We start from the raw sequence: 18,539 nt of genomic DNA on the forward strand, positions 1-18,539 counted from the left end.
CCATACACATCATTCACATATGCATTTATGTAGAAATATACACATACATACATATAAACATATATATATATATATATATAGCTATAAGGTTTGTCATTTTTAAAAAAAATAGGATCCTATTTGAAACATGTTTTTTACATATTATGTGTTTCTCGCTCTTCAATACCTTAGGTAAATCCCTCTAAGATACTTGTTATGCTTTCAGTTTATTCTTTTGAATGGTTGCAAAATATTCCTGGTATGAATGGACTGTAATTTATTCATTTCTTTATCAATTAATAGTCACTTCTTCAGTGTTTTGCCATCATGAACAATGTTGCCAGAATGCATTTCAAAAGGTATAATCATTCATGTTTCCATAGCAACTTAAAGCCGTGCCCCTCTCCCCATATCCTGCCTAATGCTAGGTATTATCAGTACTTTCAATGATGTAAACAGTAGCTAATTGTTACTTAATTTGTATTTCTGTGACTGCTGGTGACTTTGAGCCTCTTTTCCTATGTTGGCGGGTGATTTGGGTGTGCATTTCTGTGACTCACCTTTTCCTGATTTTTGCCCATTTCTTTGGCTGGGTTTCTGACCCCTGTGTTTATCAGTTTGACTTCTTTTAGAGGGAGGCAGATTCTTTCATTCCCATGCCCCCTCCCCCCACCATTTGACAAACATGTGTTTGTTTCTCGGTTACACGGTTTGTTTCCAGGTCCACGTGCAAGGTCCCCTTTACAACCTGCGTTCATCCGCCTCGCTTACTCAAAGGCACTTTGACTCACGCCTTTTTGGCCTCCCCAGACAGCTGGCAAACCCAGTGGCACTTCATTTTGGCCACAGAGGACCAGCATGTCATGGGGAAAATGGGGTAAAGGTGTGGGAACGAAACCAGAGGGGCCTGTCGTCAGACTGCAGTGACGTGGGCGCCAAACCTAGTTTCCTTCCCGATGTAAGTGATTTGCTGTTGCACAAAAACTGCCCCCAGAGTTAGCGCCTTCAAACAGTGATTCGTTGTCTTCCAAGGTCCTGCGGGTTGCCTGGGCTCACTGGTGTGGCTCTTCAGCAGACAGTGGCTGAGGTCCCTCACTTGACAGCCTTTGGCTAGAAGCTGGGCTGAGCTGGGACATCCAAAACAGCTTTAGTCGCCGCCCTGGTGCTTCGGTGTCCTCCACGTGGCTCCTCTCTCCACCTGGGCCTTCACCACTTAGTTGTGGTGAAAAACCTGAGACTTCTTATAGCATGGGTGCTGGCTTCCCAGGGGGAGGAAGCAGAAACCATCAGGGGACTTCCGGCCTAGACTCCGGATTCCCCGAATGCTACTCTGTCACATCCTACTGGTCACAACAAGCCAAAGTCCAGCCCAGGTGCAAGAAGAAAGCAGATTCCACCCCCAGTGCGAGAAGTGATGGGAGCTCCGAGGGATGACAGGACTCACTGGTGGCCGTATTTGGAGACCATCTGCCACCTTCCCTCATTGCCTCTCACCTGCTCACCAGCAATAGACATTGTCAGGGTTTTTAATTTTTACTAGTTTACTGGCTGTAAAATGACCCAATAAACTTGGATAGTCAGACACACTTCAGTGTGCATCCCAGCTCAGCCATTTAGTAGCTGTGACCTTGGCTATGTTACCTAACTCCTCATAGGAGCTTTGGAGAGAATTAGAAATAATGTTTATGCAAACTACATAGCCGAGTGTCCATTATGTGAAAGATGCTTCGTGAATGTAGCACCTCCACCTCTTCTCCACCTCCACCTCCGAGAATTATGTTTCCCAGCGCTGGAAGTATGTCGTCCACCTCTGGACGGGGATCCCACAGCTGGTCCACAGCTGCACAGAAACGTAATTAAGAGGAACAGGAAGGAACAAGGCTGCTGCAGCCCATTAAAATTCTGCCTCTGGTGGGGTTGCACACAGTACCCACCCTGCAACTTCTGGGTTTTTAGAGGATGACGCCAGTGCTCCCTCATCCAGCATGTCCCACGGCCTGACAAGCTGGCTAAGTCCCTAGTCTGCAGTCCCTCAAATGACCCTGGTTTGTTTGAAGAGGACAGTGTCAAGGTTGGGCCAGTCCTCCACTCTGTATGACAGGCACAGAGGAGCAGGTCTTTACACATCCAGGGCAATCCTGAGGGAGAAGGAGACTCTGAAGGGGAGGTGAGGGCAGGCTGTTCTGGCGTGTCCCCTCAGCCTTCTCACCCAATCCTCCCTCCAGGACACTGTCAGGCCCCAGCTTGGGTGCTTCTATTTGAATTCAAGATAAGGTGAGTTGTGTCAGTCTCAGATTCCCCTTTAATTACATTCCACCCCCTTCTGCCACCCCCGAAAAAGAGACCGCCCAAGCAGGAGAAAGGATCTGAGGAAAGGCCTGGCCCACTGTCTCTGCGGCCAGTTTATTTCCTGGCATTATGTGGCTCCCTTCAGCCCTGACAGTGGGATTTGTGCTTCCAGCTCTGGGGTGGGCAGAGGGGCTCAGAGAACTGCACACTCCCCATCCCCTGGGCAGACCACTTGGCCTCAGGAGCCTCCCTCCCCTGGAGATGGGAGCTCTGCCTGCATTTTGGGCTGATAATGGGATTAACGAAATGGAGAGTGGAACTCCTCTGAGAATGAAGCTGTGACTGTTTTGCTAGAGCTGGATTTCCAGAACAGTATTCATGGTGGAGAGTGGACCTCTCATTTTCAGTAACAGTCTCTATGGGCCTTGTGATGAAGCAAATGATAGTGGAATCTGGTTGCACCAAAAAATAGGGAATCCCACAAACTTGGGCACAAAGCACCATGAGGAACCAAACCCCCGAAGGTCACTTGTCAGCGTATCTGGGTGTAACTGCTGAACATTCTCTCTAGCTTGTCCCCAGACGCAGACCTTGACAGTCCTGCAGCTCGCCCCGAGCCCTCACCACGGCAGGTGTTTGACATTCATTACCTGGTTCATAGCCCACACCTACGCTGTGCTGCAGGCGAGGGTGGCTCATCCGAGGCCACAGAGGAAGCGAAAGGCAGTGTTTACCCTGACTCTAAGTCCCTGTGACCCCAAGCCCCTTGCTCTTAACCTCTAGACTGTGTCAGTGGTCCTCAAACTAACCTGCACTTTCAAATCCGCTGGGGAGCTTTAAAAACTGCAGAGACCTTGACTCCACTCTAGGCCCACTGAGTCGCAATCTCAGGGTGGGGAGGGGGTGCAGAGAGCAGAACTTTTTTCTAGCCCTCGGGTGATTCGAATGGGCATTTGGGTCTGAGAACCACTGTTGTGGAAAGGGGAACAAAATCCACAGTCTCCCCTTTCCGTGCAGGGCTGCCCGTTAATCTATCAGGACTGCCACAGCCCGGGCCAGGTGCGAATGTGCCCGTCCTCTGTGGGATGCGGGCTGTGCGCGCGGCTGGACCGTCAGGGCATTTACTTCCAGTGTGGGAGGGATCCGCTGACTTATTGAAAAGTCGCAGTTCCTTGCTGGAGAAGGCCTGGTTCTGTTCATGACACGGCTGTGCCTTCAGCTGGAAATGGAACGTTGAAGAGTTACGACCGCCCTGCTCTTTCAGAGGGGACAGGGTCCACTCCCAGGGTCAGAGAATTTCAATGGGCTTTATCCCCCAGCCAACCCACCCCCAGCGTGTTAAATCCTTTCAGCAGCCCCTGAGCTCCCTTTCAAATGCAGGACTCTCGGCCATAATAAATAATTACATCCTTCTATTTGGACTCAGATTCCAGATAGTAGTAATCCAAGAAAATCCAATAATGACAGTTGCATTAAGACCCTTCTTCCAGGCTAAGCGGAACATCTGTTTAGACATATTTTTAATCGGCAAATGCTTCCTGTGTTGAGTCCTTGGCAAATTAAATTTCTCACTGGACCGAGGGGGAAGCTGTCATTCAATAACCCATCTCTGGAAATTACACCCCAGTCTCTTTCCAGGTGCACTTGAGATTTTCCCATGCCGAGTCGGCTGCATGCTGGCCCTGGCGGTACTGGGTCACGTGTGCGAATAACACTTCTCGTCTGAGAGACATGGTATGTCTTAGTGTTAGTGACTCCAAGAGAGAAGTTTTTTTTTTTTTTTTTTTTTTTTTTTTTTTTTTTGTTCATTCTCCAAAGGAGAGTTGGAGGCCGAGGAAAATTAAGAGACTTGTTGAAAACCATATGGGAAATGAATAACAAACTTCCACTTGCTACATCACTGCCTGTGATTACTTAAGACATGATGATTCTCAGGCTTTAAACATTAAGGGTTTCAGGGCTGCCAATATTTTGAGGAGGTTTCCACCACAGAATTGTTTGGACTGTAGGGCTGTTTATTTTTAGCATAGCTCATCCGTTCTTGAATTAATTCATTCAAAATTCAAGAGCCCCGAATGCTTACCACCGAGCAGGCCGTGGGCTGTGTGTGAACAGTGTGAACAGCCAGTGGCAGTTCCTTACCCCACGGAGCTTCCAGTCTGCGGGGGCAGCTCCTATTTGAAGTGGGGGTGCAGTTTGTAGTCTAGGACAGGGGTAGCGAATGAGAAGATGTGTAGAAGCCAAGCAGGTACTGCCGGTGGGTGCAGCCGGCTGGCTGGGACGATGCGAGGTGGGAGAGCAGTTCCGGCAACCGGGGAACCCTGTGCCCTGTGGGGACAGGTGCTGCCTAACTCCAGGGGGGTGTAAATGACAGAAGGTGGGATCATCGTTGCCAGGTCAGTCCATTGTAGAAGAAAAACTAGACAATCTGCATTCTTGGGTGAAACCTTTTGATTTAAAAAAGTTGGCTTCTAAAGCGAGATTTTAAAAAAAACACACACTGTCTGGGCCAAAAGCGTCCAGGCCAAACAAAACACATCTGTGCATTGGGTTGATCCCAAGAGTTGCAAGTGTAGGACTTCTGATCTAGAAATTCTAGCAGTAAAACAATTATTTTCAGGTTTAAAATGTATTCCATGCCAACTTTCCAGTTCTGGCAACATGACCAGTTGAACAAGTAGCCCTTATGTAAACAGAACTGCTGAAAAATATATATATATATAACCTTTTCTTCACCTGAAATTAAAAATACAGAGTTACGCTTGAAGGAAGGAAAGGGAGATGGCCGTGACTAGAAGAGAAGAGGGGACACAAACACGTGGAAAGAGCCTCCAGGTCGTGGTGAGACTGTGGAGGGTGTCGAAACTGAGAAGAATGGCATGAAACCTTGCTATCTTCCCAGCCTCCAAGTGGGGAGAAATGGCTCCTGTGAGAAATTGAGCCCCAAAGCCTAAACTTAGAAATTAAGACAAAATTGATGTAGGACCTGTGGCATTCCAAGAACACTGAAACAATGAAGAATGGGGTCACTCTCGTGACTGAGACTTTATACGAGACTCCTGTGAAAAGGAATAACCTCCCCTAAAGATAGACTTTAAGTAAAAGCAGAAACACAAAGAGTGAATCCATGAAGGAGAATCAGCAAACAATAAATTGGAGAATTAATACCCCACGATATAGAAATAATAGAACAATGTGAAGGAGATTAAATAAATATACATAAAATAACTGAAGGCCAGTGGAAGAATTTGAACTATAGTTAGGGAGAAAAACAAAACAAAACAAAAGAATAGGCAGATTTAGAATTCATAAATAGGGCTTCTAGAAATGGCAACTATATTTATTGAAACTGGAATGAGATAAATGTTATATCGAACAGTTGAAAAGAGAACCAGTGAAGTAGAAAGTAGACCTAAGGAGAACATACAGATTTTATCACTGAGATAAGGGGGCAGAAAATGTGACGGGCAGGGGGAAGTAAAGCGATGTGGAGGATAAAATGAGACCGTTAATGTGTGTGAAATAGGAATTCTAGAAAATGAGAGAACTCCCGTAGAGAGACTGGGAAAGGGGACCCAATGATCAAACAGGGAAGGAATTCGCATTGTACAAAATTAAAGGAAGATGTGAAATTTGAAGACTTGTACTGAGTCTCAAGTATAAAAGTCAAACAAATTCACATATAGACAATTACAATGGTGCTGAGGAACACCAAAGACAAAGAACAAAAGAAGGAAGTCAGAACGAAAGACAAGGCAGGTAATGGGTGAGGGAATGACCATTAAACAAAAGACATCTCCCACGGGCAACAGTAAGGACAGTAAAACACTGGGATATTATCTTTGAAGTGCTGAAGGAAAAATATTGTTCAACTTAGAATCCTAAACATTCCCAACTAAACTAAACTTTGTTTCCAGAGTGAGGATGAAAGAAAATTAGAGAGTTTATTATCATCATGAAAGAATAATCAAAGATGAGTTTCCAGGGAGATTTGGGATGCAAGATGTAGCAGTAAGCAAAGGAAAGAGTGAATACGAGGAAGGCAGATATAAATCTGTATTGCAAACCAAAAAAATCATCAATAATAATGACTAATTTGGGGTCTTCAAAGCAAGTGAACAGTAACATGAAAAATTTGAGGGTCTCTTTACAGATTAAGATATTTTAACATCCTTGTATATTCAAAGTGAAAATAGAGATTCTAATTTCTTCAGGTCTATCATCCAGTTCATTAATTCATTATACTCTGTTAGGTCAAGTGTGAATGTTAAAAATTAAAGGCAATACTAAAGACTAGAATGGAGATAGTGGAAATGAAAACTACAGAAAAATACCTTAATTCCACAGAGAGCAATAAAGGAAGGGAAAAAGCAAAGAAAAATAGCAAATAAAAAGAAAAAGGAAGGAAATAAGCCCAGTATATCACTTATTAAATAAGAGTAATTCACTCCTTGAAAGAGAAATTCTCAAGTTGAACAACTAGAAAAAACTGGCTATTTGCCATTATATCAGACACACTTAAACCCTACTTACACTTACAAGCAACAATCCTCAACAAAATTAAAACCAACAATATAAAAAAAATTGTACAGCATCAACAGAATTTATTCCAGGCATGTAAGGTGTTTAGTATTTGAAAGCCAACTGAAACCACCATAACAAGCTAAAAGAAAAATCCTGTGAGTACATCAGTTGATTCAGAAAAAGCATTTTATAAAATCTAACATATATCTACAATAAAAATTCAGCAAGTTAGGAAGAGAGAAATCAAAATCTTAACTTGATAATCAGCATCTATCAAAAACACCTACAGCTTACTTCATACTCATTGGTGATGGACTGAGTGCCTTAAGATCAGGAATAAGGCAAGATGTCAGCTCTCATGGGCTTTTATTCACCACAATTATGGAGGACATTGCAGTGAGGCAAGAACAAGAAATTAAAAGCGTAAAAACTGGAAAGGAAGAAATAAAACTGTTCTTATTTCAAAATGGCAAGTTTGTCTTTGTAGAAGATTAGAAGAAATCTACCACAAACTGATGAACAAACATGAAACTCCTAGAATAAGTGAATTTAGCAAGATGGCAGAGTAAAAGACCAAAACACAAAAATTGCTTATAGTTCTATATAGTAACCCTGAACATGCAGAAACCAAAATTAAAATAGACATATGAAGAGATGTTCAGTGTTACTAATCATCAGAGAAATGCAAATTAAAGCCACAATGAGGTACCATCTCACAGCTGTCAGAATGGCTGTCATCGATAAATCAACAAACAACAAATGCTGGTGAGGAGGTGGGGACCTGGAACCCTTTTGCAGTGTTGGTGGGAATTTGGGCTGGTGTAGCCACTGTGGGGAGCAGTATGGAGGCACCTCCAAAATGGAACTGCCTTTCGACCCAGCTATCCTGCTTCTGGGAAAGAAGCAGGATATCTGTCCTGTATCTGAAGGAACCCAAAACACTAATTGGAAAGAACCTAAGACCCCTATGTTCATTGCAGCATTATTTACAATCACCAAGATATGGGAGCAGCCCAAGTGTCCATCAGTAGATGAGTGGATAAAACAACTATAGGACATTTACAGAATTGAATACTACTTGACTGTAAAAAAAAAAGAAGACAATTTTACCCTTTGCAACAATAGGGATGGACCCGAAAGACATGCTAAATGAAATAAGCCAGTCAGAGAAAGAGAAATACCATCTGATTGTACTCGTGTGGAATCTAATGAACAAACTGAACGAACAAGAAAAATGGGACACAACTCATAGACGGAGAGCAGGATGACAGCTAGTTGCGGGGGAGGGACCGAACAAAAGGGAAAAAGGACTCATGGGCATGGACAACAGTGTGGTGATTGTTGGGGGGAGGGGGTATAAGGGGGCTAAATGCTAATGGAAAAAATACAATAAAGAGAAAAATTTAAAAGCATACCATTTATAATAAAAGAAAATGAAACAGATATACATTGAAGAAGCATGTAAATATTTATATACAGTCATGTTCCTCCAACAGTGTTTTGGTCAACAGTGGTCCACACATACGTGTAACCTAGGTATGTGGTAGGCTGTACCATGTAGGCTTGTTTACGTGTACTCTGTCATGTTCACACACTGATGAAATCACCTAACAGAGCTTTTCCCAGAATGCATCCCCTCTGTAAAGTGATGCCTGACTGTACTGAGTATCACACAGTGCTGGCGAAAGAGGTCAAGAGAGACCTGCATGAGTGGAGAGACACCCATGTCCGTGATTGGGAGACTCAGTATATAGTGAAGATGCTGGTTCTTTCCAAATTGATCTATAGGTTCAATGTAATTCCTATCAAAATCCCAGCATGCTTTTATTGTTGGCATAGGAAAACTTATTCTAAAATTTACATGGCAAATAGCGAAAATAATCATGGACAAGAAGTCTAAAGTAAGAGTAATCACTCTACCGGATGTTACATACCTTACTCTATAACTGCGGTAATCAGGACAGTGTCGTATTAGCAGAGGGATAAATGCATAGATCAGTGGAACAGAATAGAGGAGCCATAAATAAACGAAACTACTATATGTCCCAGTAATTCTACTCTTGGATATTTATCTCAGAGAAGTAAAAGCTTTTCTTCTCACAAACTTTTCTGCATGAATGTTCATAACAGCTTTATTTGTGATAGCAGGAAGCCACCCAGAAGTCCCTCAGTGGATGAATGGTTAAACGTGCTGTAGTGCACACATCTCGAGAAGTCTCCCCAGCCATGAAGACACACTATTGGTAACATGCAGCAACATGGATGAGTCCCTAGGGAGCTGCACTGAGTGAGAAAAGCCAGTTCTCGAAGGTTATACACGGCCGGATTCCATTTTTGTAATAGGCTTCCAATGGAGACCAGATTAGTGGTTGGGAGTTTAGGGGTGGGGTGGGGGAGATGGAAAAGGAGGTGGATGTGTTTATGGCAATGTAAAGGATCCTTATGAAGATGGAATCGTTCAGTATCTAGAAAGTGGTGGTTGGTACACAAACCTATATGTGTGATAAAACTATATTGTACCATGCACACACACACACACACACACACACACACGCACACACGAGAATCTGTAATACTGGGGGAACCTGAATGAGCCCACTCAATTGTACTAATGCCCATGACTCGGTCGTGATATTGTACTATAGCTTTATAAAATGTTACTATCAGGGAGCACTGAGTAAAGTGTACACAAAATATCTTGTATTTCTTACAACAGCATGTGAATCTACAATGATCTCAGTGTGAATTTTGATTTACAAAACTATTTTGTATACAGTAAAAAAAAATTGAACTTCAACATTATGACCATTGTAAAGCTTGTTTTATTGTCTGTTGTGGGAAATGCAATTAACTCAAAGACTAATACCGTTGGATGACTCGAAAAAATAATTACACAAAAAGATTGAAAAGAAATGGATGCAATAAAGCTATAGGGGGCAAACACTAATCAAAATAAAACTCGCACAGCAATATTAATATCAGCCCAAATAACCTTTATTACAGATGAACATCATTACAGATAAAGAGAGTTGTTAATGATAAAGAAAAAATTCACCTGGAACATGTTATAATCTTTAACTTGTATTACTTAACCAACATAGCCTTGAATGATATAAAGCAAAAATTAAGAATAAAGATGAAAATGACAATTCACAAATCTTAGTTCTCAAGGTTGTTTAAAGCACTTTTTCTTGGTGACTAATACAACAAGGAGCCAAAAATATTTCTAGATAGAATATTTGAACAACATGTGTAGCATACTTCAACCATCAATCATGGAAGTTGATATATATTATTTCAAGGACACATGGAACATTTATAAAAACCAATCATGTATGGGACTACAAGGAAGGCTCAAAATACAGTACTGAAGAATTGGTCCCTTGGAGCGTGGATGAGCCAGAATCTACAGCCAGAAAGCCAAATCCAGCCAGCCATCTGTTTTTGCCAATAAAGCGTTATTGGCACACAGCCATACCCATCCACTTACATGTGGTCTGTGGCTGCTTTCATGCTATAATAGGAGAGTTGGTAGCTGCAACAGAGAATATATTAAACACAAAACTTAAAATATTTAGCCCTGACCAGTGCAGCTCGTTGGTTGGGCATCATCCCACAAAGTGAAAGGTGGCTGGTTCGATTCCTGGTCAGGGCACATGCCTGGGTTGTGGGCCCACTACCCCTAGTCAGGGGCATGTGCGAGAGGCAACTGATCGATGTTTCTCTCACACATTGATGTTTCCTTCCTTTTCTTTCTCCCTCCCTTCCCCTCTAAGAATGAATAAATAAATAAATATATATATCTTTTTAAAAAACTTAAAATATTGGCTATCTGGCCTTTTACAGAAGAGGTTTGCTGGCCCGTGCCTGGAGAATAGGTCCGTGGAACACAAAGCAACGTCAGACATCAGTAACACAAAGGGAGATAAGTGCTTAGAAATCAGAAATCACACTTCCAAACAATTCAAGGATTAAAGAAGAAAGTCTACACTGAACTTACAGAATGTATCAATATCTGACATTAAAATGTACATGTCAAAGGATGGGATGAAGATAAAGAACTCAAGAAATTTTAGCCTTATAATGTTAATGTTGGAATACAAGAGAGATTGAATATTAATGTACCGAACAATCAACTCAAGAAGCTAGAAAAGGGTGGCCGATCGATTTGTTACGTGGGTCCCAAGACAATTGCATGGGAGACGAACTAGTCTTTCCAACAAGTGACTCAAGGACAACTGGACATTACACATGCAAAAGAGAGAAATTGGATCCTTACCTCACACTATATGCAGAAATTAACTCAGAGTGATCTAAGACTTAAATATAAGAGCTAAAACTATAGAACTATAGAAGAAAACAGATATAAATCTTTGCAAGGTGGGATTAGGCTATAATTTCTTAGATCTGAAAGGAAAAAGTACAAGCAACAAAAAATAAATTGGCTTAAAAAAACTTTTGCACTTCAAAGAACACTGTCCTAAACATGGAAAGACAACCTACAAAATAGGAGAAAATATTTGTAAGTCGTATGTCTGATAAAGGTCTGGTCTCCATAATATAGAAAGAGTAATTATAATACAACAATAAAAACAAATAACCCAGTTAAGAAATGGACAAAGGATTTGAATAGACATTTCTTCAAAGATGCACAAATGACTGATAAGCATATGAAGAGGCGCGCAGCATCACAAGTCTTTAGGGAGATGCACACCAAAACCACCGTGAGATGCCACTTCCTCCCCATTAGGATGCTGTAACCCAAAAGGTTGGCAATAAGAAGTGTTGATGAGGATGTGGAGACTGCAGAACTCTGCTGCCTAGCGGGCGGGAATGGAAAATGGTACAGTTACTTCGGAAAATAGTCTGGAAGTTTTCCAAAAGGTTAAACGTAGAGTAACTGCAAGACCCAACAATTCCACTTTTCACCATATATCCAAGAGAGAAAACTCTCTCTTGGAGAGTGGCTGAAAACTTGTGTCCACACAAAACTGTGTGCATTAATGTTCATGACAGCCTCATTTATGATAGCCAAAATGTGGAAACACGCCGGTTTTCTACCAGCTGAGGCATGAGTAGACAAATGTGGTATATCCATACAATGGAATATTATTCAGCCATAAAATATAATGGAGTACTGGTATGTGCTACAACATGCGAAATGAAAGAAGACAGACCCAAAAGGCCTCCTGCTGCACGATACCCATATACCCATGTAATTCTGGGTATTATATGAGATACCCAGAATAAGCAAATCTAGAGAGACACAAAGTGGAGTACTGGTCACAAAGGACTGGGGTGGGGTTGGGGAGAAATGGGGGCAACTGCTAATAGGTACAGGGTTTTTTCTGAGGTAAAGAAAAGGTGGAATTCTGCAGCGGTGATCGTTACACAACTTTGTGAATAGACTGAAAACTACTAAATTGTACACTTTGAAAGGCCGACTATTTTGGTCTATAAATTATATCTCAATGTCTTTGAAAAAAGGGAGAAAGGAAGCTAGAAAGGAAACATCAGAATGAAACAAATCAAAGGAGGAAGTAATAAAATTAATGAAATAAAGAAAAACAAAAAGAATTGACAAAACCAAAAGCTGATTTTTAGGAGAAAAATATAAAAACTAGAGAAAAATGCTTCCGGTGAGAATGATGAGAGATTCTAAGCAAGCAGACTGAAAACCCAACCTTACCTTGTCTGAATGAGGAATAAAATGAATGTGGATTCAGTTATTTTCTTGTCACAGGTTGAGGTGGCTCTGCTGCACACCTCCACCCCGTCTCTCTCTGCTGTTCCTAGGGGCCATGCCTCAGGCCCACAACCTCAACCAGAGCCTCCACTTCCCCACATTCTTCTTGAAAGGGTCGGGATGTACTGAGGGACTGGGAAGAGCTGGGAGGTTTTATGAGGCTCTGCTTTTTCCAGGGGTTTATCTTCCAGCGTTTCTTTTCCCAGCGTCATAGACTAGTTCACTTTATTTGTCGAACTGGCCAAATTATTTTCAAAATTTGCAACGTTGATGGAATTTGGTCAAGACAGAGGGGATTGACTCAGTTTGTTTCCTAAGACACTGGGTGCCTCTTAGAAGAGCGCATGCCCCTAACTTGACTCCAACCCAAAGGGCTGGGAGTTGTCTGTGCCCACTTAACTCTGTGGTCCACAGGCCGCCCTTGAGCCCCATGGGGGCTCCTCATCCAAGGCCTCCAGCAAGCCAGACCCACTCTCCTCATAAGCCTGGTACACTTATTCCACTTAGTCTAGCCCTGTCTAGAAAATTGCCATCCAGGGGTTCAAAGCCCTGACTGGACCAGATGCCCCTTTTCGAACAAGTATTTGGTGGATCCATAGGTGCCGCAGTCTTAGCTGTAATACACAGGAGGAACTGAAGGCAAAACAAGTGGCAGTGTGACTCTCTTACAGATGGCAAGGAGGATGTCATGCTTCCGCAGAACCCTGGGACCTCGAATGCCAGAGCTGACACCTTCTCTCCCCGTGTCCGAAGAGCCACCACCTCCAGGACAGAGAGGATATGGCCCGGAGGGGTCATCCCCTACGTCATTGGAGGGAACTTCACTGGTCAGTAGCCCCCTATTAGGTCTGCTTTGGGGCTCGGTGTTTCGTCTTCCTGGGTTGGCATGAGTCCTCCCAGGAACAGCTCAGGAGGGATTGAGCGGATGTGGGGTCACAGCAGTCCTACCCGCTACCACTACCTCACGCACACAGGGCCTCATAAGCATGGGGATACTGCAGTCCCTGTTGTGGCTGCGTCCACAAAGGTGGTCACCTTGTCCCTGAGGCGTCATGTCGGGGTGACATAATACCCTGGTCTTGAAGGTAGAAAGGGTTTGCACAGTGGGTGTGTGAGCAAGGCCCTCTAGGCAGAAGAAAGAATGTGATCAGTTGCACAGGGTCGCTTACCTGGCCTTTGCCTGGATGAGCCCCGTGGCCCACCCCCGGCCCCGGGAGTACTGTCCCCAGAGTGGGCCAGCACATGTGGTCAGACCACCTGGGTGCGATCTGGCTGCAGCACTTATTAGCCTACACCCTGGGGCAAGTTACTACTTAATTAACTTCTCTATTCCCTCTTCTGTAAATGAGATAATATTTTTTTATTCTATTGGGTTGTTTTGAACATTAAAAGTTCATTTAGATAAAGCACTTAGAATAGTGCCTAGCACATAGTAAGTAGTAATTATTTGCTATTGGTATTATTATCTTTAAAATATGTAAGCCATTCAGTGGCTTCCCATCACCACCGATGAAAAGGGAACTTCCAGCCATGAGCTCTAAAGCCCCCTCCAGGCAGCCCCTGCCCCCACACCCACCCCACCCAGTGTTTTACCCTTCTCTCTCCAGGTTGCTGTGCACTAGTCTCGCCAAACGTCTCTCTTTCCTGAAACATGCCCGCCTCATTGCCACCTGAGCACACTTGCACTTGTCCTTCTGTCTGTCTAGAGTGTTATTTCCCCAGATCTCCTCTTGGCTGGCTTCTGGTCATTGGAGTCTCAGACCGAATGACATGTCCACAGAAAGGTCTTTGCTTCCCTGGTACCCCAACAGGCTGCTCTCTCCCAGCACTCTGCTTTACAGTCTCTGTAGCGTGTGGTATCTTACCCATGTTCTTTCAGACCTGCTGTGCTTTTTATATACACTTCATCAAAGTGAACTAATTTTTTATAGAGAACTTTGATTACACAGGAATTTTTGTTATTCTGCGATTAGTAGGGCTGTTATTTCAGTAAGTGATTCAACTATAAACAATTTGAACCAAAAGTATAAGATGTCCACACCAAAAAAGGACAGCTAAGCTCCTCTTTATTCTATGTGAATATTTTTAGGGACAGCAGCATGATACCACACCACACCTTTTAGACTGGGAGCCTCCCCAGTGGGTGGGTACGTGGTTGATTGGTTGTTTTTTTGCAACAAGATCACTGTAGAATTCAGACTCTACCCTCAACCAACCCCTGTACTTTCCAAACTTATTCTTCTAGCTCCTCATTATCTCTAGCAAAATCAAAAGAGTCTTCTTTATCTCAGATTGGTAGATTTTGAAAAGGATACTTACTTCCTCTCCATCACTCACATCCTGGAATTTACAACTACTTTATTCTTGCTCCCAGACAATTTACTTATTGTTTTATTTTTCAACTCATTTTTAATCAAGAAAATATGAAGACTAGGTCAGAGAGAGTATGAGACTCACCTGTTTTTAAAGGCATTTTAGAAAATCAGGTTCAAGGTTACTCCAGAAAACTCTGAATTCTGCCCTGGCTGGTGTAGCTCAGTGGATTGAACGTGGGCCTGTGAACCAGAGTATCGTGGTTCAATTCTCAGTCAGGGCACATGCCTGGGTTGCAGGCCAGTTCCCAGCAGGGGATGCATGAGAGGCAACCATACATTGATATTTCTCTCCCTCTCTCCTTCCCTTCCCCTCTAAAGATAAATAAATAAAGTCTTAGAAATAAAACTCTGAATTCCCATGTGAAGGTAGAGTGAGTGGATGTACATGAAATAGAAGATTTTTAGCGAATGGGAATGTCCTCCTGTGGCTATAAAGTAAAGCAAGGGTGTGGAATGACGTGCTGGTGAACTGCTTCAGAAGCCTAAAATTTCTACACTGGCTAACCTGGGTAAGATTTTTCTTTTTAATTTTAGGAAAGTACTTTCAATACAAAGGGAAAGCTGGCAAGCTAGATAATCTGAAAATCTATTTTTCCCCTCTCTTCCAATTCACAAACTCCTACTCTCTGTGTTTTGATAATTCAGGAAAGGGATATTGTATTCTCAGTTAGGTAAATCCTTATCCCTAGTACATCTCTACTCCTAAGTCACCTGAACAAGTTTTTCTTTTGTTTGTTTGTTTTCACCATTGGCACAAGCTCTGTTGTAAACTAGCATCTCAGGAAAGCACGGGCCTTGAGTGAATGATGAGCGCTTGCCTTGTCCTTTCAGGAAGCCAGAGGGCCATCTTTAAGCAGGCCATGAGACACTGGGAGAAGCACACCTGTGTGACCTTCATAGAGAGGACGGACGAAGAAAGCTTTATTGTGTTCAGTTACAGAACCTGTGGGTAAGTAAGCAAAAGCTAGGTTGCCTCCATGGAATCAGACGCAGACAAGTGAATGGCTCATGGGTCTTGAATTTTCTCTATAAAACCAAGTGTTTCCAATGAGCTATAATACACAGGAGCCCAGGGTTTGTCAGAAACCCCCCTTGCCCTCAATAATCTCACAGTCCAGTGATAAAGTAGGTGGGACAAGAGGGAGACGAGGAGCCTGGTGCCCTGCCATGGGGCAGTGGGAGGGTTGGGGGTGGTTCCTATGGAGACGTGGTTCTCAACCACTTTGGCCTCAGGGACCCGGCTGAGAATCTGACGGGCTCCCTTACATGCAAAATTCTGCTTGTAATCATTATGATTTCCTCAGAAAAACAGAACAAATAATGAGATAACTGATTATGCCTAAACGCATCTGTTACACCACTAAATGTAAATACTCTGTTACTAACAAAAGTTTCCCATATTGGCTCAAAAACTCAAAGCTAATCACATGCTGTATAAATGCGATAACTCCCGAAGAAAATGACGCAGAAAGGGGTATAAGTAAAAGAAAAGAAGGCACGCAGGCAAATGCTCACAAAAAGAAAGCTGGGATCACAATTTTTGTTATAGACAAAGCATTTTTTGTTTTGTTTATAAAGTGTTAAAAAAAAAGGTGAGGCACTTTATAATGAGAAAGGGCACAAGCTCCGGTGAGAATATGACTGTCATAAATCTTTAGGCACCAAATAGCAGAGCATTAAGAGCCATAAAATAAGCCCCAGGGAGTTCAAGGGGGAAATCGACAGAAACACCAGCCACAGGAGACTTTATTTCATTTCTGTTAATGCACATAGATCATTGTCACGTTGACCAAAAACATAAGCAGAGATTTGCAGAGAATTGGGAAAATGTAATTAATAGAGTTGATCCTGTGGGTCTTTTGGGTTCTGTAACCTGGTAGCACAGTTTTTTTTAAGTGGCTATTGAACTTTCATTGACATCGCCCATCTATTTAGTGATAAGGACACCTCAGTGAGTTCTGAAAGGTGGACATCACATTAAAATATTCTCTAATCACAAGGCAATGAAACCAGACAAAGTAACATGATAAAAATAAAAGAATAAATACCCCTGCATTACCTGGTAAGTTAAAAGTTCCCTCTCTCTCTAATCAACTCTTAGGTCATAAAGAAATTAGAATTAAAATTGCAAGATGTCCAGATAATGAAAGCCTACAGTTCAGCATTAAAGAGATATGGCTAAAGCTATGCCTGGAAGGAAACCCACAGCCTCCAACATCCACAACACTCATTAATTAAGAATGACAATGAAATATTCCCAGAAGTTAGCAAAATAAATAAGTATATAAAGCCTACTATACCACAACAAAATGGACCTAATAAGAGCACAAGAAAATTAGACAAGGTATAACATGATATTGAACTAATAAATTGAAGAGTGAATTTTTGAATAAAATAAAAACTAGAGTTAAACTACTTCTCAGTCTCAGCAAAAAAAAAAGTGACGGTGAAGAAATATTCAAAATCAGAAACGAAAAAGGAGGGTTCAGCAGAGTCTTAAAAGAACACCCTGCAGAACTCTAGGGCAAGAATCGTGGAAATCGGGATCATGTGAATGACCTCCAGCTAACTGTAAAGTGCTGGCCCAGATCAGTGACTTTGAAAAAAAATTGAAAAATTGGGGGGAAACACTTTCTCCTTCGAAGCACCAAGTCTAGAGTTTCACAGATGAATTCTTTGAAACCTCCCCCCAATAGATTATTCTGGTGCTATTTCAGCTTTTTAGTGCATAGAAAAAGAACACTCTTCCAAATTACATTTCAGGAACTGTCATGGCATTGCTACCCCAAACTGACAAAGATGGCACCAAAAGAGAGAAAATTGTAGACTCAGCCAACATACACGGTGATGCCAAATCCTAACTGAAACGTCAGCACAGAGCATTCAGCAGTGTGAGAACAGAAGAGGGGGCTGCCAGGAAGGTGTGTCTAAGGAATGCAAGACTGGTTCAACATCAGGAAATCCATTTGCGAGATTCACCGTATTGATAGATCAAAGGAAAGAAGCCATATTCCTTTCTCGATAGATGCTAAGGAGGCATCTGCACAATTTAACATGCTTTTAAAAAAAGTAGCCAAGGTAGCCCTGGCTGGTGTAGCTCAGTGGATTGAGCACGGGCTGAAAACTAAAGGGTCGCCAGTTCGATTCTCGGTCAGGGCACATGCCTGGGTTGCAGGCCAGTTCCCAGCAGGGGATGCATGAGAGTCAACCATACATTGATATTTTTCTCCCTCTTTCCTTCCCTTCCCCTTTAGAGATAAATAAATAAAATCTTTAAAATTTTTTTAAAAAGTAGCCAAGGTAGCACAAGAATAGATGTCAAGGGTAGATCCTTGACTTTCTACATATGTATAATCTGCATGGTGGGATTATGGCCCTTCTAACTTCTTGTTTTACACCTTTCTATGTTAGAAATAATGAATAAGTACTAGGGACCAGAAGGAGAGCCATCCCCAAGGCTTCTCTGATAATAGCACCAAAATGCATCTTTAGAGAAATGCAGCCAGCTCCTCCCCTTGTCCTCAGTGATGATCGGGCAGACTCAGGGTGGAAGGGCAGGGAAGGGTACGTGCTTTATTCCAGGAAGAGAGGCCATATCTTTCTTCGGATTCTCAAGTGGATCTTGA

At 42.5% G+C, this 18,539-nt stretch overlaps 1 protein-coding gene across 1 annotated transcript in view; it reads left to right on the plus strand.

Moving 5' to 3' along the window:
- Window positions 1-18,539, plus strand: part of TLL2 (tolloid like 2) — a 126,258-nt gene that overhangs the window by 59,410 nt on the left and 48,309 nt on the right. The window contains exons 4-5 of the mRNA XM_037050909.1: window positions 13,210-13,365; window positions 15,745-15,862. Coding sequence (XP_036906804.1) covers window positions 13,210-13,365; window positions 15,745-15,862 — 274 coding nt within the window. The remainder of the gene's footprint in view (window positions 1-13,209; window positions 13,366-15,744; window positions 15,863-18,539) is intronic.

This window comes from Sturnira hondurensis, unplaced genomic scaffold (genome assembly GCF_014824575.4).
Source record: "Sturnira hondurensis isolate 20B ecotype Veracruz unplaced genomic scaffold, ASM1482457v3 Scaffold0006849, whole genome shotgun sequence".
Classification (NCBI taxonomy): Eukaryota; Metazoa; Chordata; class Mammalia; order Chiroptera; family Phyllostomidae; genus Sturnira; species Sturnira hondurensis.